Source organism: Trachurus trachurus (genome assembly GCF_905171665.1).
Source record: "Trachurus trachurus genome assembly, chromosome: 6".
Taxonomy (NCBI): domain Eukaryota; kingdom Metazoa; phylum Chordata; class Actinopteri; order Carangiformes; family Carangidae; genus Trachurus; species Trachurus trachurus.
In genome coordinates this window covers 5,060,692-5,086,399 of record NC_139897.1, presented here as the reverse complement: position 1 = coordinate 5,086,399, position 25,708 = coordinate 5,060,692, and the positions used below count along the sequence as shown (strand labels likewise).

General features: G+C 40.5%; 1 protein-coding gene and 1 long non-coding RNA gene across 2 annotated transcripts; both read left to right on the top strand.

Moving 5' to 3' along the window:
• Positions 1-7,285: 7,285 nt before the first annotated feature.
• On the top strand, positions 7,286-9,012 carry LOC310986783. The gene is made up of 3 exons (XR_014595424.1): positions 7,286-7,473; positions 8,141-8,224; positions 8,823-9,012. It is a non-coding gene; the product is annotated as an uncharacterized lncRNA (long non-coding RNA).
• A 6,274-nt stretch (positions 9,013-15,286) lies between these two features.
• Positions 15,287-25,202, top strand: LOC310986929 (ras-related and estrogen-regulated growth inhibitor-like protein; the record flags this gene model as incomplete). Its single annotated transcript, XM_083973048.1, has 5 exons — positions 15,287-15,338; positions 19,134-19,190; positions 19,788-19,861; positions 22,237-22,385; positions 24,917-25,202. 5 exons carry the CDS (start codon positions 15,287-15,289, stop codon positions 25,200-25,202), a joined length of 618 nt encoding a protein of 205 aa, XP_083829174.1.
• Between the last annotated feature and the right edge of the window lie 506 nt (positions 25,203-25,708).

Here is a 25,708-nt window from a genome sequence, read left to right as displayed (position 1 = left end):
ATATAGGCCTTATGCTGATCTGTGTTGAATACAGTTTTAGTTTTAGTTTTCCCACCTAAAATGAATAAAAAAACAATTAATACAAGTCACAGTTGTTATGCAGGAAAGGAAACCCATTGTCCTTGAAGCAAAGCTGAGTAAAATGAGTTAAAATTGAATGAACAGATCATGGGTTGGTGTTAAAAATGCCTCTCTACACCACCGCTCCCACCAGGGGGCGTGCTTGTGTCTAAGGCTGTGTACTGCATGCACTGTGGTGAGAAATGGTGTCTCTGTGTTGTGTCCTTTTCTTTCCCTGCTGGCCCCTCAGCACTCTGACCGTCATCAAGGTTTGTTCTTTTGCTGACAGAAGGTGTCGATTATGAATGAATAAAGTACAGTGAGGTAGTGAGGTCATAAATAAAGAAAGATGAAGCTGCAGTCTGGTTTGGTCTTTTATGTTGTGTTGTTTCCTGTGCCTGAGCTGCAGTGTCTTTATATTAGACAATGGATTTATTGGCCTGTTTATTATCTTGCATCAGAATAAGCACTCCTCATAAACTGTTGTCTTCATGTCCATTTAATTTATATTTGAAGCGTCTCTATTGACCAACTGCATTAACTTTATTGATCAGCTTGCAGCTATGCGATGACAAACAACAAGAAAGACAAGTCAGAAATCTGAAAGACATAGTGCCACACGTTCAAAGAGGATGTAGCCTCTAATAAAAACTATTAAATATACTGATTAATTTAACACAGTCTAATCGAATCAGACAAATATTTGGTTATACTGAAGATAAAGAAAATATTCAAAAACTGGTATCTCCATTACAGCAGGTTGACACTAACTGGAGCACAATTAAATTCTTCCTGGCTTCAGTTCAAGGCTGCTGCTGCTGCTGCTGCTGCTGAACTTGATTATCCATCTGGACAATAAAGTATCAGAGTTATGTTATGAGCACAATTTCATTAGGAGATGTTTCCAGAAAGATGGAAACATGCATCTACACATTTTTATTTGATGTGTTTTTATCTCCTTTACTGCACTGTACTTGACTGTTTACAATCTAATGTTACTTAATTTCAGAAATATTCTATTTCCACTGCAGGTTTTTGAAGTTCCACAACGAGAGAGGGTTTATACTCAGTAAAAGACCATTTTGGAGATCGAAGAACAAGTGGGTTGCCAGGTTTTTGAAAATGCCTTTTAATTCATTAGGAATGCTCCACAGGACTGGCTCTTTGGAAGGACTGGCCCATTCATGATGAGACTGATTTATTACTGTATGTGTATAGATACAGCTGAGGGCTTATCAAAATTTGAAAGACTCAAGACTTGTCTGACTAATATTTAGAAAGAGAACAAGTTAGATTGTAGTAATTAAGTAACATGAAAGATATCTTGTTGGGATATATACAGTAAATATTAAAACAAGAAACCCTTCACATATCAATATAAAACCATTGTGGAAACACGTGATTCCCTCACACTGAACTAATACTCACATGTGTAAACTGAAAACATGTTGCTTTTCTTTCACATTTTCTTTGGAATCACTAAACAAATCTCCCAGCAAACCTCTGCTGTCTGAGTTCCTGCAGCCTGTGTCTGGACTGTGCTGTTGTTCATGGTGGTCTGCTCACTGTGTGTTGTCGCTGACATTCTCTGATTGTTCCCAGTTCTTAGCTCTTAAAAAAGTTTTTTTTTCTTTTCTTTTTTTTTAGCATCAGGACATTTTGTACAAGATTAAGTTCAGTGGGATCTGTACAACAGCGAACACAGTGACTGCTTTAGGTACACTATTAGAAAACTAAACTAAACAAGGAAGCACCTTCAATTTTACAATAAAAACTGGCAGATGTGGTTGCCAACGTTTTACCATAATAAACACAGCAGAACTGCTACTGATGATATGTCTGATGAATGTCCAAGTTTGATTCCAAAACAAACCGTCTTTTTACCATTTATTTTTTCCATTATAAAAAAAAGAAAGAAAGGCTGTTTCGTGAGTTGCAGTGATGAACCAATTATCAGCATCAGGGAGAACAGATATAAGAATTACATTGTTGCAAGTTAAGATTTGCTGTGGTAATGATTCAGACTGAGAGATAACTCCAACTTGGTTGTTCCTTGAAAAACTTTAAAGCAACCAGAACAATGGGCAGCAGTCCTCTGACAGCTAACATTAACATACTGTTCTTTTGTCCCTGACATATCACCTCAGAGCATGCTGGGAAATCCCAGCCACTTATCCATCATGCTATAGGCTATTATGTTTCATTGACACTAAAGTTGTGGTGAGAAATGTTTTTCAAAATTTGTATCATAAAAGTTTTTGCTCCAGTTTTTACAGCACCACAATGCTTCACATAAAGACCAGTAGATTTGAATTTAGGGCCGAGCAATATCAGGACATTTCAGACAGTTTTAGTCACAATCCTGGCATGGAAAATCAGGCTCTTAGTCTGCATTCAAAAACCACTAACAGGCTGTCACTTCAAAGAGGAGAGAGATAGCAGGAACTGAAACAATATAACATCGACTTACATGGCAAATATCAAGCTCAGCAGCAGCTGTGGCTGCTAAATGTCCACTGACCAGCTGATAATGCTACAACTAACAGCTAAAATGCTTGGTAATGTGCTCACACAATAATTCCAGTCATAAAAAACACATTAACACGTTAACCTTGTTAAACTTGTCAAGGACCAAGCAGTGAGGCTCAAGGATGAAAACAGCAAATAAGAGAAAAAAAAGTTTATTTATTTACAAATTATTATTCTTTTTATTTTTAATTTACAATTAAAAAAAAAATCCTGAGAAAAAAGACACAGAGACAAAAGGGGGACAGAAACAAACTATTCATTCAAAAATTGAAATAAAACATAATAAAGATTTTGGTTTGGAAAAATAAACACAACCAAAATAACTGTCAAAACATGCAGCAAACTTTAGGTTATAAATGAAGTGAAGATAAATCTCAAAGAAACGTCTGCCTCCTCCACTTCCTGTCTTGCCACTGTGCCATCTTACCACTTTCTCTTTGGAACTTGGGAGAGCTGCCAGAGCCATGCAGAAGAAGAAAAAGAAGTTGAGTCTTATTTCAAACAAAGACAAGAACATTTTATCCAACAGTGTGTTACTTTGAATGCGTGTACTCAAATTAACCAACAAATTGTCAACAATATGTCCATCCATCCATCCATCCATTTTCTTCCACTTCATCCGGATCCGGGTCACGGGGGCAGCAGTCGGAGCAGGGATCCCCAGACTTAACGGACACTTCCTCCAGTTCTTCCGAGGGGACCCCAAGGCGTTCCCAGGCCAGCCGAGTGACATAGTCACTCCAGGGTCCCCGGGGCCTCCTCCCGGTGGGACATGCCCGGAACACCTCCCAAGGGAGGCGTCCAGGGGGCATCCGATACAGATGCCCGAGCCTCCTCAGCTGGCTCCTCTCGATGTGGAGGAGCAGCGGCTCTACTCCGAGCTCTTCACCCTATCTCTAAGGTTGCGCCCCGCCACCCTTCAACAATATGTGCCACATAAAAACAACAGACTATGGGTCTGATCTACTAAGATCCCACATAGAGAGTACTCAATCGTGTGCCCTGGTAAAAAGTTGTGTGTTTGGTTAGCATACGTTTTGTGGGTGATCTACTAAGAGTAGCCTAACTGTAAATGACAACATGCGGTAACCACAAACCACGGGTGGAGCTATAACCAAAAGTGGGCAGACCTATAGCGGGAAATGGGCGGGGTTTTGGTGATATGTGGGTGGAGCTATAATGTAAAGTGAGCGTGGCCACACTGAAAAGTTGGTGTGTTACAATGTAAAGAAAAAACCTGCTATGACAAATTAGCCAATACCTTTTTAGTATTTACAGTGTTAGCTCGCATGATGGTATTGGTTACCCACACAAGGTTGGCCAACTCAATGGTGACAAATTGTATTTTTTTTTTTTAAGTATATATTTTTTGCCTTTATTCAATAGCACAGTGAGATAGACAGGAAAGGGGGAGGCAGAGAGAGGGGGAATGACATGCAGGAAAGGTCCGCCCGACGCGGGATTCGAACCGGGGACGCCTGCGTTGAGGACTGTAGCCTCTACATGGGGCGGCCGCCTTAACCGCTGCACCACGCACCACCCCGACAAACTGGATTTTTGATCAAAATAGATGCAAAAGATGACAGTATATAAATTATGATATTCCTTTTATAAACACAGTGTACGGGTATGTGACGGTGGAATGTATTTTTTTCAAAAAAAAAAAAAAAAAAGGATGTAAAAACTACTGTTTTGACTAATCTATAATTTTTTGGAGTTTACTGTCTGTGTGTGCTCTTACCTACTCTGAAAAAACACTTTCAGCCAGACAACACCACTTACAAACACTGACAAACCCCACTCTGGTCTGACCATAACATGATACAGTATCTTTGATCTGTGTATGTTCAAAAGGATCTAAACATTGTTCAGCTATTGAATGAAGACATTCAGAGGTAGATGGGGCAGGAGGAGCAGCAGCCCTGTGGCTAATGTCAGATAAAATGGAGGGAATTTAGCTGTGAAATTGTATCAGGAGGTTTAGGCCCTGCTTGTGTCTTTTAAACCTACTTTATTCAGCCCAGTAAACCTCAATCACATGTCTGCTCTTTCTGTTTTTTTTCTGTTGTAATGTGCAGATGTTTCATTTAAGAACATGAAAAGCCCCCCCCCGTGCAGCTCCCCTCACTGAAGGTGGGTGAATCTCTGCATGCATCCAAAAAATGAACAAGCCAGTTTGTCGAGCTCCAGAGAACATCCTCTTGATAAGATAAGACCTACATCTAATGTTTAGACTGAACCTGAGTGTGCATTAGTCATTGGGCACTCATCTCAGAGGAAGCACTGTTTAAGATGAACACCTCTCCAAGAAACTGCCCACTAAGATTTGCTGCTGCTTTGTGTTATTTAGGGTCATTCAGTCTTATTTCCTCACTTACAATCTTGATAAGTTGTTCCATTAAAACATTATTTTCTTGAATTATGGTGTCTGGGAGGGGGATAAGTGCATGTCGTTTTCTTTGGACAGTGTTGAGAGCAGAGCTGAAGGTTTATTGCACACTCCTGGAAATGGATGTGCCACCTTTGAAGTTTTATGATCAAAATGGCTCTTGGTAGGGGTAAAGAAGTTGGCTTTGTGAAGATGTATTTTACAGTTTTTCTGTGCAAAAGCTCTGGGATATAACACTGAAAGAGGATAACGTTTGCACACCATCCTTTATTTTTTACTCCTGAATATTTTGGTGCCAAAGACAGATTTGGACGCTTTTAAAGCCATAAACCTCAAAATAGAAAATACTCAAAGACCACGGACACACCATCAGTCAGCAGTCATTTCACATCATAATTTCAACATCTCAGCTATGGAAACATGTTGAAACATCTCCTGCGATGACCAAATTTGGAGGTAAAATGGGAACAAAACGAAGCAGAGGAGGGGGCCTCGGGGGTCAAACATAAGAACAAGAATGAAGGGTGTCACCAAAAGTCATGGAGTCAGACAGCCGCTGCCTCTGCACTTCATCAATCCAGCTTGTGCCTGTTACACACAGGACTATGGTTTGGTACACTAACATGTTCAAGATGTTTAACCGAGTGAGTGACTAGAACCGAACCAAAAGGTGCAGAACGGCGGAGGATGAGTGTGAGCTGAGTTCAAAGGTGCAATTTTAAACAATGAAGTCACATTAACTTCAGTTTCAGGGAACAAAAACCAAATGAGACCTCTGTCTGAATGACTGATGGCTGCCATCTCCAGCCGGTGGTGTTGTTTCTGTGGAAGGACATCAAAACCAGGGCCACATTTTCCTTACCTCTCATCATTTCCTGTAATGTGATCAAAGGTTTTTACTGTTTGGCTCTACTGAAAAAGATAAATAGGCCTAATTGCGATTATTCACTTCTTCCATCATCTGCAGCTGTTTAATTTTTTCTCCCACAGTGCAATGGAAAGGACAGCACCCTGTCTCTGTATGAAAGTAAAAAAACAAAGAATTTGTTGAATGAGTGGTGATGAGGTGGTGATTAGTTGCTGATCAGCTGTAAATGTTAGTCCAGCTGTCACGTTATCTTGTACCATTTTGTAGCATGTTTCTGAGTATGGATTACTGTTATTCATTACTTAATGTATCATGTTGAAATATGTTAGTGTAACTGATCCTTTTTTGGTAACATGATGCCACTTGCTTGATGAAAATTAAGTAATACTACAAAAATATTTGATATATAAAAAGTAATAATCAGTTTTACCTTAGCTAAGTTTGCTGCTTTAATTGAACTAAGCTGCAATAAACCAAGCAAATTCACTAAACGGAATTAAAGCAGAAGTAAGCGGAATGTTTGCATTAATATAAGTCTTAAATAGTTATATTTTCCGACAGCAATCACTTACATAGAGTGTTTGGTCTGAAACACGGGTCTGTCAGTCACTCTGCTCTGCTGTAAGCCGAGGAGAAAACTTTCCTTGTATCCTACAACCTTAAAGCTGGGGTCTGTAATCCTGTTCAGAAGCACTTTTCGTTATACTGGGGGAAATGGCCCGTCTAATTTCAGAGGAATCAGTGCATTATGTCATCAGGAAAACGAACGGAGAAAAACAGAGCTCTGTGACAGCCGCAGGAATGAGAAAACTCCGCCCAATCTGTATCCTTCAGACCGAAGGGCACGGATTGGTCGAAGTTTGCTCGGAGAGTAAAGAACCAATCAGATGCCTCCGTGTCTCGTTCTGCACCCGCCCCCTCCTGCGCGCGCGTGCACAGTCTTCACGTCTCGCTGTTGTTGCCCGGCTGGAAAAAGTCAGCACTGCTCTGCAGAAGAACGGATTTCATGCTCATTTCTGAGCAATGGCTGAGAAAACGCAGCCCAAATCACCACTTCCACGGTTACTTGTAACGACTCGCCCTGAGAAAAAGGCAAGGAAGAGAAAGCCGGAGGAAGAAAAGGCTGCTGACAAAACGGCTCGGGATCAGTCAATGCTCTGGATACAGCAAGAGGCTAAACCAGAGTACATCGGTGTAGCTTCAGGTCGGTGGAAACAACGGAGGGATCTGGGCCTGAAAAGTGATGCCGAGGTTGCTGTCTTCTGCTGGACAGGTAATTATTTGTTTTGCTTCGGGGAGGATTTCTTATTTTCATGAAATATGTAGGCTAACTTTTGCTAACGTAGCTATTGTAGCTTGTATTAGCCAAATGCTAATATTAGCTTCTCTGTGGGTTTAAAACTGGTCGGTGACGCTAGTATTGAATAGATTCTACCATAGTCGTCAGTGTCTGCATTATTATTGTGATAAAAGACGCACATATGTTGGCTTTTACGTTTTACAACTGTTGCTTATTTATGTTTTCATAGTCATGACATGAGAAGGATCGATCAACCTCGACGCCGTCTAAACACGGATCGATTAGGCCCCGCTAGCTTCAACTACTGTTTCCAAGTCTCTGTCCACGGTGAGTTCAACTTGCTGCTGCTGCTGCTGCTATTGCTATGAATATGAATTTGACCAACGTTGTCTTTGGTGTGGTGTAAAAATCTGTCTTTCATATCTAGCCCTTTCTGTTTTATGTGGCTCAAAGTGCTATTTGAGGTACTTCAGAAAAGTATTATTGCACATACAGTATATATAGCCTACAGTATATGAAGTGATATCTGCCATATCATTATACAGACATTGAGTAAATGTTAGTGATTATCTTTTGAGAAATATGATGGCCTGAGGATAAAACCTGTCCTTCACCTTAGGAGGCCCAGCACTCCACACAGAGTTGTTAACATCAACTACAACAACCACCAACACTAAAATAAAACACAGCTACTATAGGTACCTCTAACTTTGTGTGGTGTTGGTGGAGTAATTGATAATGTTACAAGCTTGTCTATGGACTATACTCTGTTAGCTGCTGTGCAGAGAGGATAGGGGAAAACTGAGGATCTTCTCAACAGTTTATATAAATCTTTATGCCTTTTTGTTCTGTCAAAACATCTTCCTTTCAACTGCCAAACCCAAGACTTCTATTTCTACATATAAGCAGTTCTGTGTTTTGTCCTCTATGAATGAAGGGTAAATGTATGTTGATGCTGCACTGACAGTATTCTCTAATTTTGTAATCCTCACAGAGATGATGACTTCTCAGTAGCTGGGGTTCAGGAATCAGACATTAGCTGCCCAGAGGAGACAGCTCTTCAGCAATTGGATGCAAGGTATGTTACTGTGACAACCATCCCTGCTGCCTTGCTCTCTCTCTCCTCACAGTAGCAGGGTGGTCAGTGGCCGAAGCTGCACCTGGGCTCTGGGGAGGCTGTGGTCTACAACTCCCTCCTGGAGTCAGCTGCTCTCCCTCTCTCCTGCCTGCAACACCTCCTGCTCTTTGGTTCATGTTTTGGTTCTGTTTTTACACTCTACAACACCCCACACACACATACTCTTCCATCCATACACCCACTTACATTACTGATCTTACAGACCACACACGCCATGCTTAGTTTGTTCTTTTTCAATCCTTTTTAATCAGGAAAAAAGGGGCAAAAAATATTATTGGCATTTTTGAAGAGGACACTTTTGTCCCTAAATGATAAGAACGTATGTTTTTCATAAGGGTGTAGGTTATAGGTTGTATCACAGCCACCACACTTGACAGGAGTTACCTCCTGCTCCTTATGATGTTGCTCCTTTCAGACGTTGTTCAACTGGGGCAGAGCTTTATGCTTCAGACCTTGACGCATAAAACTCCACCCCGAGTAAACTGTAAGCTAATATGAATGTATCACACAAAGCTTATTATCTTTTCTCTTATTACAGATACGGCAAGGTGTACAATAAAAAGTGGAAGAAGTGGAGCCTTTCCACAGAAAAGGTGGAGATGGACTACAGTTACATTGCAGATCAACAGAGCTGACAAAACACTCCTCATACACAGCCTGACCTGTCTGCCTTCCCTGGAAACACCTTTTCCATGTAAACACCTTCTCCAATGTGTAGATATACTCATGTTGAAAATGTACAGATACTTATGTAACAATAAAGGGTTATACCAACTTTGTTGTAATTTTTCTGTAATCACTTATTTTTGTTGTGGTGGTGAGAAAATGTATAGCTTCTTTTGCAGACATACTAAAATAAAAGGCATTCATCACTTTCAAATTTTTATTAAAAACAATATAAATAACAAAAGACACAATTTAAATATAAGTCAAAAATATAGGCCTAAATAAGAATAATAAAATAACTTTGGAATGTACAGACTGTAAACCTCAGTGCAAATTTGACAGGAATCTAATGTAGAACACAGTATAAACAGCAGGGCTCTAGTAAATCTTACAGTGTGTTTACACTCTACAAGGGACAAAACCTTTATACTGTCCATGAGGATCTGGGTAGCGGTCTCTTTATTTTCCAGACACAGGAACTAGGTAGATGTGGAGCTGGAGGGCCTGGTGGAGGAGCATCTCCTGATGCTGACATCTGCAGGTATCAAACAGGAGGTTTGGGTTGATGAGATTCTTCCAAGCTCAAGTCGTTCATTCCTAGCCTGTAAAGAGAATAGTTCATCAAGAAGATTAGACTTTCTCATCATGTTGTCCTTATTATTACTAATATTACTGGAATTTCATTTATTATTTTTCCTTTTACAGTTTATGAATGACAATGAATTCTCTAACAGAAATGTTGTGTTCACAGTAAATGGCATGTCATTGTTTACAGTTGTTTACAGTTGTTGATTATGTTGAGATCAAGAGAAAAAAAAGGGCTCAGACTGTAGCTGGGGTCTGAGCCAGTGCTGTCATCGTGTAAACTATCAAACAACAAAGACATCGTTATCCTATTGGCATATCTGCCTAACTAATTTATGTAGCCAAATTGAGATATTGGCCTAAATTTACTTTCCTAACACTTATGCATCACCCTGCATCATTTTCAATGAAAAACAGAGTTAGGCAGATATGCTATGTGACTATTAAAAACACTAGATACACGTTTGTCAGTGAAAAACACATCACGATCAGGCTACAATGTAATTTAGCTGATGGGTCTGAGCCGGATCCTCGGGAAAATTCAGCAGATTCAGACCTTCAGACCCGACCTGCCCCTGGGTCTGCACAGACTGATGTGCTATAAAACAAACAATAATAATAATAATAATAATAATATAGTTTACTTACAGGTACGGTAAGTGAGACATGACTGTTTGTTGTCGTCCAAAACTACTCGTAGCTCGTAGTAGCTCGTAGCCCTTAGCTCGTAGCTGTCCTCTCCTCCGTGCTGCTTCTGTGCGCGTGCTAGTGTGTGGGGGCGTGGCTTGGACGGACTCACTGACGGGAGGGGGAGCAGGGGGGAGGAACTTTAGGAGGTGCTTTTTTCAAATCTTGCTCGCTCTCTTGCTAGTTTTCCAGCATTACAGACCCCAGCTTTAATCCAATGAGGAGAGAGAACGGCATAAAGGGGCGGTCCTCTCTGTGTGTGCAGCCAAGGGATGCGCGTGAATGTGGCGACGTAGGGACGAGGACGGGGACTGCTAACTCCATCGGCTGACAAGAAGTTAGCCAAAACGACCGGATCGCTTACTTCTGCTTTAATAGCAACATAAGCTGTGGATAAGTTAAAAGATAAACAAGACACTAAAGCTTTTTCATTATGTTAGCTGCTAAACTACAGACATGACCCTTAACTAATGCTCAATCATGAACTTTTCCAATATCTCTTGGGAAAGATTTAGGCTTCTTGCCTAATTCCAAGGACATTCAATCACCAGTTAGTATTGAAGTCACTTCCTGTTTGGGTAACATCCACATGGAAAGCTCCACTCCAACATAAGTTTTCCATGTCATACATGACAGAAAATCTCATTTCACAGAATAAACAGAAACCTTCCAGACAGATCCCCGGTGCACAGACGTTATGTAATGATGTTGCTGATGTGCCGTGGTGCCCTTTGATGTTGATTTTGTCTGTGCGTTTGTGTATGTGCACAAATGGAGCCAGTGAGAATAACGTCTTTCTGGTGTGTGTAGTTTCATGGGCACATGACATCATCCCATGTGAGTGCTTCTCTGCAGCCACGTGTTGATCAGCTCAGGAGACACAGTTTCTCCCTCTCGTTGATTAAAAGCTGCTATGGATGAATGACTCTTCCACTGTTGTGCCCTTACCTTGGAAGTAAAACACAGCTTCCTGCTTCTTCATGATTACAGCAGGATTGGACATTTTAATAATGAAATGTACTTATAGAAAAAAAGTTTTTTTTTTCTGATCCACAGTACAGTACAGCTGATTGAAGTCATCAAGTCAGAGTTCAGCATCCAAGGGTGATTAAAATTCTTTCTTTGATGGTTTGGGATTAAGCATGATTGGGACAAGCATATTTTGCTAATATGCAGTATTCCTCTTGTTTTCAACATTTCCAAGATTTAGGTGATTTCAGTCTTCAGCTGAACACCCAAAATGTAAAGTTATCTGGTACCATTTATTTTGGTGCATGCAAACTGATTTGCAGGATAAATGATACCTAAACATATCGGCATGGAAAAAGCAGTATTTAGTAAACATTTCAAAAGCACCTCCATGTCTGCGTGCCATGTATTATGAATGGATTTGGATTAATGTGGTCAGGCTTCGATCATTGCTGGTTTTGTTTCAGTATTAAACAGGTCCAAATCTATGATCCTAAAGTCAACAAGAGAGTTCTCCCAACTCCAAAAAAGGAGATTTGGAAAAGTTTTTCACCCTAAAACTGATTGACAGATCTCTTTATGCTTTGACTAACATGTGTTTTGAATATATTTCCAAACTGCAAAAACATTGTTTACATTTGTAACATTTTAAAGGGATCAGGCCAGTTTTGAGGTTTTCAATCCAGCCATTAGAATTATAAAGCAACTATGTAAATATTCTCAAACAACCCATGTGTTGTAATTAACACCAAGTCAAGTGCATCCAATTCATCAGAGCTTTTCCTGAGGTAGAAGGTCAAATTTGAGGCCGTCTTTCAGACTGGTGTCATTGACTTTGGATGCAAACCACTTTGGAAACAGGCCCAACATGCCAAGAACAAGCAATGTGAGGGAGTTGATGGGGGACAAAAATGTGATTTTAAAAATATTTTCTTATATACAATGAGGTAAGTGAAGCAGGGTGCAGGATGATTTACTGGCTGTATGTGTCATATTTCGTGCAGTGCTGGGAGATGGATTACACAACTAAATTGTGTCATGTTAGGTCAGTGACTGAGATTCTAACCAGTGTTTTTATTGCCATGCTTAAAGCCTTGACTTTTCTGTATTCTGTATGTTTTCAGCCTGTTGAGCTGTAACTATACAGTTAATGAAACATCCAAACAAGGTCATGTTCTCAGACAGAGCCGGTTCAGACCTCCATGGGGCCCTAGGCAAAATTCTGCTAAGGGGCCCTCCTAACTGAACCCCCAAAACTTTCAACAGTCGCACCTGACACCCAGTGTTTCCACTCATCCCCCCTTTAAACATATTGCACTGTTGGTCTAACTAAGAATAAATTCAGAACAAATCAAACTAAATGTGTAAACAAAGAATCATACAGTCTTACATGTTGGGCATGCCTGTTAATGTTTGAAATAACTCACCATTAAATAAAACTAAAATATAGATAAGGCTACTATTAATTCAGCTACATCAAATTGGCTGCACTTGACACTTTCATATACTTCAAATCCTATATTATTATTTATTATATTAGCCTCTTTTTTTTTAGCACCATTGTCACAATATTTCACAAATTTTATTTAATTCACTAAGATATCTGCATCTAGCCTATATTTGCCTGTATCCAAGCAACCAAATTCAATCTTAGCCAATATTTATCCAATAGTCCTACTTTCCATAACTACACCACAACTAAAATCATAGAAGCCAGCAAGACGCACACATAGACTGGGGTTCACCCAGGGCTCACCGCTCTGTTGATGCAGGTCAAACACGGACTAGTCCCTCCCTCCCTCCCACTCTCCCACCCGGAGAGGAGAGTTACCTGACTGCTGATCCCGCAGGTCATTGTCAGCTGTTTCTTCCCCCTTAATTCCCCGAGGGATAACTCCGCTTCATTGTGGCGTGCTAAACGCTGTCTTGCTAGGAATCCGGTAGGCCAACACGTGCGCGACGGACGGTCACGTCGTCAGGTTTTTTTTTATTTTTTTATTCACGGGGCCTCTATTATTTTGCGGGGCCCTACGCAACGTGCGTAGTGTGCGTATTGGGTGAACCGGTACTGTTCTCAGATCTTATCACAGAGAGGTCAATAATCGCTCACCACAGGAAAAATGATGTTTGAATTTCAGTTTGTGTGCTGCTCTGGGCTTTTTGTGACTGTTGAAATGTTAAGTATTTAACCAAAACCAGAATCTTTCCCTATCTTAAATGTAATTAAGACAGAGATTTATTAAAATAACCAATTCATTAAAATATTCCCACTGTTTTCCAGCAGTGGTTAGAGCGGCCGCCCCATGTAGAGGCTACATTCCTCAATGCAGGCGTCCCTGGTTCGAATCCCGTGTCGGGCAGACATTTCCTGCATGTCATTCCCCCTCTCTCTGCTTCCCCCTTTCCTGTCTATCTCACTGTGCTATCAAATAAAGGCAAAAGGCCAAAAAATATACACTATATTACCAAAAGTATTCGCTCACCCATTCAAATGATCAGAATCAGGTGTCCTAATCACTTGGCCTGGCCCCAGGTGTATAAATTCCCTTAGTTCCAGTGAAAGGAACTTTGAATGCTTCAGGTTACCAAAACATTTTGGACGATTCCATGCTCCCAACCTTGTGGGAACAGTTTGGAGCGGGCCCCTTCCTCTTCCAACATGACTGCGCACCAGTGCACAAAGCAAGGTCCATAAAGACGTGGATGACAGAGTCTGGTGTGGATGAACTTGACTGGCCTGCACAGAGTCCTGACCTGAACCCGATAGAACACCTTTGGGATGAATTAGAGCGGAGACTGAGAGCCAGGCCTTCTCGACCAACATCAGTGTGTGACCTCACCAATGCGCTTTTGGAAGAATGGTCAAAAATTCCTATAAACACTCTCCTCAACCTTGTGGACAGTCTTCCCAGAAGAGTTGAAGCTGTAATAGCTGCAAAAGGTGGACCGACATCATATTGAATTCTATGAGTTAGGAATGGGATGGCACTTCAGTTCATAGAATGAGTAAAGGCAGGTGAGCGAATACTTTTGGTAATATAGTGTACTTAAAAAAAATGTTGCTGATATCTAGCTGGAAAATACCACACCATATATACTGTATATATGTGACCGATGTTGTTGGTTTGGATTTGCCCTAGGCGAGGATCGAACCCGCGGTCTCCCGCACGGCAGACGACGATGCTAACCGTTTTGCCAAGAGGTTGACTACCACTTGGCAAGTGGGTTAGCACGTCTTTTTTATGGGCGAGTGAGTTTACTTCCAGTACCGCTAACTGCCACAACCGGTCACTTTTCCTTACTGGTACCTCGTGACTGTGGCACACCCGCGGACCTCCATTCTATATATATAATTATATATAATTAGGTTCTTTATTAATATTGCAAAGGTATTAAAGCCTCAGTCCACAGAGAAATCCTTTTTTTTTTTTTTAAACACAGACATTTTCAGGAAATGATGAGGTAAGTTGAAAATAACGCAGTAATTTGAGTTTGTTTTTTATGATTTCAAATAACTTTTCACAAACATCTCATCATTTATTTTTACCATTTCTTGGCAGGAGTGGATGTCCATGATAAAACTTTATGTAAAACCACCCTGATGTCCATAAATGGTAGACAGGCCACATTTACAGTGGTGGAGCTGGAACAGCACAATAGGTTTAGTCAGCTATGACCCTTATGTAACCTCTCTGTAGGAGGGAGAAGAAAGAAAAAAGAGCTATATAGGCACAAGAGAGGAAAGAAAGAAGGATGGATTGAAGGGAAAATGGGGATTGAAGGGAAAATGAGGGGAGAACAAGCTATATTCAGTGCAGGCAAGAGGGAGAGAAAACAGAGATGAGAGAGGTGTGAGAGAGAGTAAAACAGTGCTTGGCACACAGACGGAGTGAGAGAGAGAAGAGGGTGGTGTTTGTTTCCCCTCCTCGGCTCTGCCTCTGGCTTTAAAAAGTGAAACGTCCCTTTGAAGAAGGAGAGAGGGGGGCAGCCTTGTGTTCCCATCCAGCCCGGACTGTAAGGAGCGTTCCATTCACAGTGTTGATGCCAACCAGACACAACACAGAGAGCCAGCCGAGGACCTGACAGAGCACAGGCATGAACGACATCAAGCTGGCACTGCTGGGAAGTCAGGGGGCAGGGAAGTCAGGTGAGTGCCTCTTACTTCATCAGATATAAAGAAAAAAACTAAAACAAAAACCTGAGGGTCCTCAGTCTTTTTGTCTTCTGATGCGGGTTGACACAACTATTCATGGCTTTCTCTTTTGATGTTACTGTAAATGTATTTTTTGATGTAGCTATAATAAATCAATAGTTGTCATGGGGCATGAAGCACTAAAAAAATGCATGACATTTTCAAACTTTGTTAGAATAAAAAAAGGAAGTTTTGATGTGGAAAACTTAACTTATAGTAATTCATGTTCAAATCTGCTGTTAAATAGTTTTGAGACTAGAAGCTGTCACACCTCAGTAACCTGGTTCCATCCACATTCAAATGACACTACAGTTCAAAGTTGCATTAATTTAAACCTATTACCTGATTCTGCTACCTCACCACCACCCTACCTGACTCTATACTGAAAATATTGGAAATTTGAATTGAAGTTCTATTTTGTTAAGGATTTAAAGAATGAGAAATATAATATAAACAAAAATGTGAACCCTTTAGAGAAAGACCCTGCATCATAACAAAGGCGAGCTTGACTCATCAGTGTTTGATTGTTTCACTTAAATCTTAATATAATGAGGTCATATATCATATATCTTCTGATCATTATTTTTGATTTATAAATTAATTGTGTGCTTCAGTAAAACAGTGAAAAAAAACAGTCCCAGCCTGCTGCCCATGATGAAGTCTTCACATGTCTTGCTGTGTCTATCGGGAACAGTATTCAGAGACATCTGTTGTTAGGGAACTGCACACGGTGGCACTGTTTCCCTTAAGATACAGAGATTTTTACTGGTGAGTCAAGTTCCACTGAATGACTCCTGCCACTCCTTTGAAGGAAAGTTGAGAATTATAGGTACATCTTTAGATTATGACATGTTGAATCTTTAAACGAGTCAAAATGAACAGCGTCTTCTGGGACCAAATTGTTAAGTTATTGAATTGTTTAACATTTATAAAAGCTTGATTTATCACCATATTTTCAGAAGAACCTGAACCTCTCCTGAAAAAAGTTACATAACCAGGAGAAATATATGAGTTTTTGGCTCCATTAGCGGATGTTTAACTGAAATAATGATATTATTTCTACCTGAAGACAAACTTAAATGAAAAGTCATCTGTCACACAACTGATTTCCAGGTTGGAGAGGGGAAACGGCAACCTATACAGAGGTTGAATCAAGCAGTCAGTGCTCCGCTGTAGGGCAGCTGCAACGGCCCACCAGGGCTTTTGTTTACAATTAACTAGATTAAGCTCTTTTCTTTGGTTTAATTCCCCCCATACACTTGGTTGGTGCCACTCTTCTGTGTGGTCTAAACAACTCCCCAGAATGCATCAGCTTATTAAGACTTTCAATAGTTCATGTGATTGTCCCTTAATGCTATGAGCCAAACACTGTCCTGTCTGCTGTCCAGTCTTCGTGGAGGCAGTTATGACTGATCAGCTCTGTGCCGTGTCACAACTTCACAAAACATTGGGACGTCTTCATTCTCGTACTCGGACAGTGAAGTGGAGCTGTTACCGTGGAGATGCTTTACTCTCTGCAGGATGCACTGGAGGTCCATTTATTGTGTCTCTCATTGTGCTACTTGTTGCTTTCAATGCAAAGGCCTATACTTTTATGCTTCTGTTCTGACAATTGAAGCGTTAACAATCCTACCTTAGAAGCTTTTAGCTGCAATCTGGACAGAAAGGCTGAATAAAAACAAATCAGAAATTTAAGATGCTAGCAGCGATGAATGGGCCCTTGGGCTGATGTGCACCTTAGGGGTACATCCCTGTGAGTGCTTGCAGCAGCACGTTAACACAGCTGTACATTGCACCCACTTTTTGTGGGTTTTTCTTATTCTCTGGAGCTGAATTCATTGTTTGACTGCTCCAGGAAAAAGAAGCTGCAAACTTTCAGCTTCAGCTAATAATGTAACTGTTCTACCCTCTGTGGTCTCTCTCTCTCACAGTAAAACACAGGAAAATAAACACCCAAATAATCCCAAATATACTGCTCAGTTACAAGAAACCACACAAGTGTTATTATGGAGCTCCATCAATGTTAAGGTAAGGTAATAAGGTAAACTAGAAAATTTCCTCTGGGAAATTTTGATAGGGCCACCACGGGAGCTACTGTACGGCCAGGGTCGCCATCTCTGTCGACATGGGAATCAAACCCATGATCTTATGGTCAAGACAGAGCTGATCAGACAGATACATGATCATCTTTCACTGAGCACTCATATGGAGGAGCTGTAATCACCTGTGTACAACTCCTCCATATCAGTGCTCAGTGCTGGTGTTCATAAACATGTTAACGAGCTCCAGGTGGATTGTTTATGAATCTTAACGAGCTCTGGCCTGAGGCTCAGAGGTTACCACGGCAACTTGAGGTGGTTGCCAATGACGATAGGGCCCCCCCAGGCTGAGGCTGACAGAAACGTGGAGAAAAAGAGTGATTTTCTGCCTCTGCACTGGTCTCACATTTGGGCTTACTCTGACAAAACGGTAGCTCCTATCAGAAAAAAACACAGACCGTGAGCGTCACAAGGACTTCTGAACACTTTGGTGTGATTTGGTGTTTCTATAGTAAATATTTTGCAGAAACGTGCGAGTTTAAAACAGGGGTCTGTTCTGCTTCTCTCAGAAAATCTTTGTATTAGAGTCAATGAGGAGCAGAGACAGACGTGGCTGCACTTAGAGGCTTACAATTCAAATTATGTAAGTCTCTCAGATATTCTGAGCACATCGGGAGAGACAGAACAAGTTTGTCTACAAGTTTGGAAAAAATCATGTGTATAGAGTGTAAATTATGGCCGGGAGGAGTGTGGAAAGAGAAAAGTTTCAGAAGATTTCAGACAACTTCTCCCACTCTAAGCGATGATGTCACCCACTTTGACACGAACATTCCGGGCAATACACACCCATTATAATCTCATAATTTCTCCAAAAATGATCATGGCCATTGATCAGGGATTGATCAAAAACTATTATGACCTATCAAAATGTGGAATAATACACCAATAAACAAGACTTGTGTCTACTGTTTAAAGTTCAAATTAAGTCTCTAGGTGAAAGTATGCCTGAGCAGTTGACGTTTGTAAAACTCCAATGATTGTTCTTTTTCGCTCTTTTTTTTCTCACAACAACATGAATGCAGAGGGAATCGTCCAGCTCACGTGAAACCCTTTAAAAACGTATACTTTCACCAGGTCGCACATGTGTGTCCTCCTGAGTTTAGGTTAGCTTTCACACATGTTCAGGCCATTAGAAAAGCTTTTTTTTTCAGGAGAAGAAGAAGAAGGAGCAAGAAGAAACTGAAGAATTACAAAAGGCCCTTGTAAAGAGAAGGTTGAAAGACCACATAGAAGTGCGTTATGTACCAATCAGTGGCTCCAGAAGCTGTGCTACTGTGCCTTTAGGTTTACTTTGTATTTCCCAGCATGCATGTGCCATAATAACCAAAGAGCTCTGTGACCGCTCAGCCACATGGCCCACAGTGGTTGAAACTTCAGCTTTTATTTAAAACTGATATCCATGGAACTAAAGATGGCCCAGACACTCAGTTACATGTTGCTCTCATAATGTAACTGTTCAACTCGCCAAATATGCACACAGACCTTCCAGCCAAGCCATGAAGCCTCTTTCATGTCAGGCTATAGTTTCACCTCAGAGACTGTTGGCATCGTGTTGGGCTGTTATTCCCTCACGACTGCCACCTGTGACGGATGAGAGTGAATTGATGCCATGACTCATTCTGTTGTGTTTTATTTCATCTATTTCCTGCAGCTGTCCTGGTGCGGTTCCTGACCAGGCGCTTCATCGGTGAATATGCCTCCAACACCAGTAAGTGTTTCCAGATTCGATGAAATGGTGCCTTTGTTAGTACTTGGTCTTGGTCCCAGAGAACACAAATCATCCACAGACACCGTGGATGTGGCTGCTGAGTCACTTGGTGTGCACAAATTGTAGCCCTGTGGTAGGTAGACATCAAAAAAAGAAAGGAAAAAAAGTCTTTGGCTATGTTTGGCAAAAGCTTAAACTGTAAACAGCATTAATGGTGAAGAGTGTTTACAACTCTACAACTCTTTCAGTAATCAAAGGAAAATTACATTAGCAGCCTGTCTGACACATCTGATGGAATGTGCACATGCATCTGTATTTGCCGACCATGGGAGCACACTCTTATGAGTGAGTTTAATCTTCCATCATGGGCCAGATTCTCTGAAGTCTGAAAACAAGATGTCAACAGGTCCCATTTTTAAAGGAACTGTCATTTTGGGAAGTACGTTATTTTTCTATGTCTAACTTTGTCTAACTTTCTCTAAAAGGCAACGATACCCTCTATAATTCCACTTTAACTCCTTCAAAAAAAAAAAAACCCTAAATCTTTGTTTGTCTTTTGTTGTTCTTTACATTTAACTGTTTCTGTCCTCATCACAGATTCCTTATACCATAAAAGGCTGTCCATCGATGGCAGGCAGCTGAACCTGGAGGTTTTTGATCCGTGCTCTCAGGTACAGCACACCTCAAACATATCTAACATGGCCAAACCACTCATGCCTTTGAATAGTTTACTATATTAGAAAAGCAGAGCTGCAGGGAGGACTCCAAACTCTCCTGTTTTGAGTTCATGATGCATTTCAGTCTGGAAATGCATTTAATACATGGATAAGAAGGAGCAGGTTTTATCAAAAATATCTTGTCTGTTATGTTCACCTTTGAGCAGGTGTTGGTTTTTCCATAGTGAGGGTTTGATTGCAGTTCATAAGGTCTGTTTGAATGCAGTGTGTATGTCTTTGTATGCTTTGCTGAAAATACAGAGAGAGAAACCTGCTACTCCGAGGGCCATGTTTTTTTAAGTATTATTTTTCAGTTCACTGGCTGAAATAGTTTTAAAGCCAAGCTAAGGTGGAATTTTTGGAATCCATTCAGCCAAAGTGGAAACATCATTATTTCTTGTTTTGGAGCAATAAGAATTCCACATAACAACAACAGAAGACTGGCAGAGGAACCTGCAGTCTGTGACCTTGACTGAACCATGGTCAGATATTTACACTGGGCCAGCATGTGTGTTGTTGGGAATCCAAAAGGGTTTATGAGAATATCCTGAGGCAATGTATGCCCGTGGTTGTCTCTTTGAAGAATAGAGTCATAACCTGCTCACTTCTCCTTGAACAAAGACCAAAGAGCTAAGAGGCCTTTTACTGCAGAGTTAGTATTTTATTGGAATACCCCCTTGGTTCAGCAGAACAAGAGCCGGTCATTGTCTTTGTTGGTTAAACTCACTGTAACTTCACCCCCTCATAAGACACAGTGAGTGGATACCCTCGCCCCCTGACCTGGAATGCATAAAGAAAGAATGGAGTCAATAAAGACAGAGGGATGAGTGGATTTTTACAGTGCTGAGGCGTCACAGTTTGAGGGCTCAGACGTTTCCTTGGGCCTCTTGTTGGCCACACTGTTTATTTGTCATCAAGGTCAAAACATACTGTATTTCCTAGTTCCTATTTCACCTTTAGAGATGGGTGCTTCTCATTCTACCTCTGTCTGCACAACCTCAACTTACCGTACACATCCATGTAGATTTGCTACTTCATCATTACAGTGGTTAGTTTAGTCTCATCTGCTCATTACATACTGTTCCATTAACACTTTACAACAAGGGTCCCTTAATTAACGTTAGTTAGTACATTATTAAGCATTGATTGACTGTTTACAGATATATTAACAATCATTATTATGTATTACTTAGGATTAGGAAACACATTAATTAATGTAGCCTATTAGTAAGCAGTTAATTAATGTTTACTACTCAAAGTTAATTAATACATTATTAAGTAATAATAAAAGTTGAATAATGTAATTAGTTATCATTATGTAGGCCTATGCATTACTCAGCATTAATTAACACATTAGTTTATATTAATGCTTAATAATAATAATTAATAATTAATAAATAATAAATAATAAACTAATGTTAATTAAGGGACCCTTATTGTAAAGTGTCACCGGTAATAACAATAATTCTTCATCTGATTTTTATTAGTTATAATTACCTTTGTACTGCAGTTGTATTGTCGATTATAAATTAAATTCTGGATACCTCAGTTGCAAAATTAGGATTAATGAAGTATCTGTACATCAAAATGACGCTGGCGCAGTTCAAGGTAACAAGAACAGGAATATAGAACTTGTCCAGAGCTACATACATTCAGTTCAATATGCTAAAACTATAATACAAACGTTCTGCAGTAAATCCTCCCTCATAAGTATCCTCGTATTCAATGTTGTGTTGATTCATTTTAAAGGCGGCACTTTTTGAGTTACAAACAGGTGTTTCTATTATTTTGACCACTGTAATTATATCAAAGAGGGAACCCTAACAGCTCTCTGTATGCAATACAAGTCATGAATGAAAGCCTTAGACTCAGTGGCATGTCTCAGTTTGTCTACAGACAGAATCAGCCAATAAGGAACGAGTCTGGAATCTGTGGGAGAATTTTATTCGTGAGAATGGATGTTAATGGGAATCAAGGTCCAAGTTGGTGGTGGCCTACTTGATCCACATGGAACGCACTACTTAATTCAGCCTGGTGGAATGGAATGGAACCAATGGAAATATGAGAGAAACAGAGAGAGAGAACATTAAAAAATAATACAAGTGATTGGCAAAGTGTGTGATGTTGGGTTGAACAGAAGTTGGATGAACACAAGAAGACACTGCATGTACAAGGAAACAGTCCCTCATACACTTCATTAGAACTAATGCAGCCTGTTGATGACTTTATACCTGCTTATAAAAATAGGAAAATACACATATTTGTTATCTACTGTATATTTAACCTTGTCAGTGTGATTCCAGAACTAAAGCACATGTTGTTGTGGACAGGGCTCGGAGGCCAGGTGTATACTGGAGGAGCCGGTGGACTGGGGAGATGGCTTTGTGGTTGTGTACAACATCAGTGACCGCACTTCTTTCATCAATGCCAAGAACATCCTGCAGCAGATTCGGGAGACACGCACAGACAACTGCAAAGGGTCAGAAGCAACACACTGAGGATGTTTTGTCATGAGGTGCTTGAAAGAGTGGGCAAACCCCTCAGCTGCAGTTACAACCTGCTCAAATGTAATGATAGGAAGTATTTAGGAAACACTGTAGGAAAACAGAACCAACCAGAGCATGGTTACTGACTTTGAAGATGAGAAGTTTGGAGTTTGAAGAATGCTGGGAGTCTTGACTGGCTCTGACCAACTGATTAATGATTCACAGCAAAGCTGCAGGCATCAAAATCTGGTCAGCTGCAAAATGGGCCCAACACATCCATCGAGCTGCCTGTCATGTCCTGATAACACAGAGGAGAGATTTATTTATTCACTGACAAGTATTTAACGCAGATCAGTATTTGATGAAGATAAGGCCGAAGATATTGGACCCACTTATGTTTATGTGCATGAACAGCTAAGACTAAGGAGCTGGTTATTGTAGGTCACCAGAGAATTGGTGAAGATCCTCCACCTGCAATGATTAATGATCAGCAGGCTGAAACAGTGCAGGAGTTGAAATACTTAGGAATGTTTTTTGATTGTACTTTGAGTTGTACTTTCAACACTGAGTATATTTTTAAAAAGGCAATGCAGCGGGAAAGAGCAGAAACAACTGGGATGCGTTTATGATATGAGAGTCAAACGGGAAGCACAGAGGATTATGACTGGTCCCAGTCGCGCCCTGGCCAATTAATTTAAGAAACTATAGAGCTGCTAAAGCAACTAAGAATATTTATAAAGTCATCCATACCTGATGCAATTACATTACTAAATTCATGAACACATTCCAGACCATTTCAGAACCATCTGCATCACTTTTTATTGTTATGTGTATTGAATGTTGTGTGATTTATTGGTAACACTTTACAATAAGGGTCCCTTAATTAACGTGGTTAGTACATTATTAAGCATTAATATGTTAACTAATGTGTTAATTAATGCTGAGTAATGCATACATAATGATAACTAATTACATTAGTCAACTTTTATTATTACTTAATAATTTATTAACTAACTTTGAGTAGTAAACATTAATTAACTGCTTACTAATAGGCTACATTCATTAATGTGTTTCCTAATCCTAAGTAATACATAATAATGATTGTTAATATCTGTTAACAGTTAGTTAAAGCAGAAGTAAGCGGACAGGTCGTTTTCGCTAATGCTGCGTTCCAGGCAGGCTTTTGAAATCGTAAATTACAGTTTCAAGTCACAACTTACGACTTTGTAGCGTTCCAGGCAACCCACTCGTGTTTTTCCGACCTGTTTTACCTGTGAAAGTCACTATAACGGCCACTCGTAACTTCCGACCGGTGAACTCGTAGCCTACCAGATCAAACTGATACAACTTCACAGGTCGGAAAAACACGAGTTACGAGTTTCCTTGAACGCACCATAACAGTCCTCGTCCCTACGTCACCACATTCACGGTGTCCCTTGGCTGCACACACAGCCCTGCATGCCGTTCTCTCTCCTCATTGGATAAAAACTGTAGGATACGATAAATGTTTTCTCCTCGGCTCAGAGCAGAGCAGAGTGACTGACAGACCAAACACTCTATGTAAGTGATTGCTGTCGGAAGATATAACTATTTAAGACTTATATTAACACAAATATATCACTTACTTCTGCTTTAATGCTTAATAATGTACTAACTAATGTTAATTAAGGGGCCCTTATTGTAAAGTGTTACCTATTTATTTACTGTGTGCTTTTGTGAAGCCAAAGACAAATTTCCACACTGTGGACAATAAAGATTATCATTATTATTATTATTATTATTATTATTATTATTATTATTACTGTAAATCAAATGCACTGCATCTTCTTCACTGACATGAGGGGATGCTGGATGTCCTCATGAAGCGTTTCATGAGGAAGGAACTCCCCTTGGTGCAGTATAGTAACATATAAAACTTAAAATAAAAATAAAAAAACGGACACAAAATTACTGAAGTCAAGTCAAGAGAAAAAAAGATAAATAAATAAAAAAAATATCTTAAGAAAAAATAAAGTTGTTGGTTGTCACAGAGTAAAATTCTACCCTTACAGCAAAAATATGGACAGAAATAAGTGTTGGAGACATGAAGTCAAAATACTTTGAAGCCTATAAAATTAGCGGCGGAGGAGGAAGAATGAGTAATCAATAGAATAGCAGCATCTATGTGCATAGTTTTAAACCAATAATGAATCATGTAATGTGACGTAGTGGTGTGTTCAGGTCAGAGTTTGTACAAACACAGACATGAACATGATAGTAATCATTAATCAGGATCTCTATGATACTAGGATGCTTTTCTTTCCATATATACCATATTTTACTCAGTCATGTATTCTATCTGCATCTTCCCACACTAATGCAAAGCTATATACTAATGGTATTCAGAATTACTGGTAATTTGAACTTTGTGTGTGTGCAGACAAATTTTTGCAGGGATGGGTTGAGCAGGATTTAGAGGGTGGAGATAAAATCACTCCACGTCCTTCACATTCACTCCCCCCATGTGTGTGTGTGTGTGTTTCAGGGACACGGAGGTTCCTGTGTGTCTGGTGGGCAACAAGCAGGACCTGTGCCACACCCGGCAGGTACGTGAAGACGAGGGCCGCTGCCTGGCTCAGGAGAACCGCTGTTGTTTCCAGGAGGTGTCGGCTGCAGAGAGCTACCAGGACATCGCCAACCTCTTCACGCAGCTCATCCGACAGGTGATGGAGCACCTGAAGTACCGAGCCGACAGGCGACGCTACAGCGGCTCCAAGTCTATGGCCAAACTCATCAACAACGTGTTTGGCAAGAGGAGGAAGTCAGTGTGATGGCTCCAGTGATGATGATGATGATGATCGGGTGCAGGGATTGTGTTGTTGTCTATGCAGCCACATCAAAGGGAATTGTAGAGTTTCCTGACACCGACCTTGTGTTCACACAGTGAGCAACATCCATGGTTGGAGGCAGATACTGTACACATGTTTGGCAAGTGTTGTGCTTGTTGTTGCTTTGGTTTCTGGGTTAGTCTGGGGCCATTGAAGGAACCGGATCCAGGGCGAGAGAGACAGGCCTTTCCGTCAAAATAAAAGCACCAAAGTAATAAAATGTAGTGAAACTCTTTAATTTAAGGAATATAATTTACAAGAAAGTCCTAGAGCCATTAACTTAAAGCAGAAGTAAGCGATCCGGTGGTTTTGGCTAACTTCCTATCAGCCGATGGAGTTAGCAGTCCCCGCCCTCGTCCCTACGTCACCACATTCACGCGCATCCCTTGGCTGCACACACAGAGAGGACCGCCCCTTTATGCCGTTCTCTCTCCTCATTGGATAAAGGT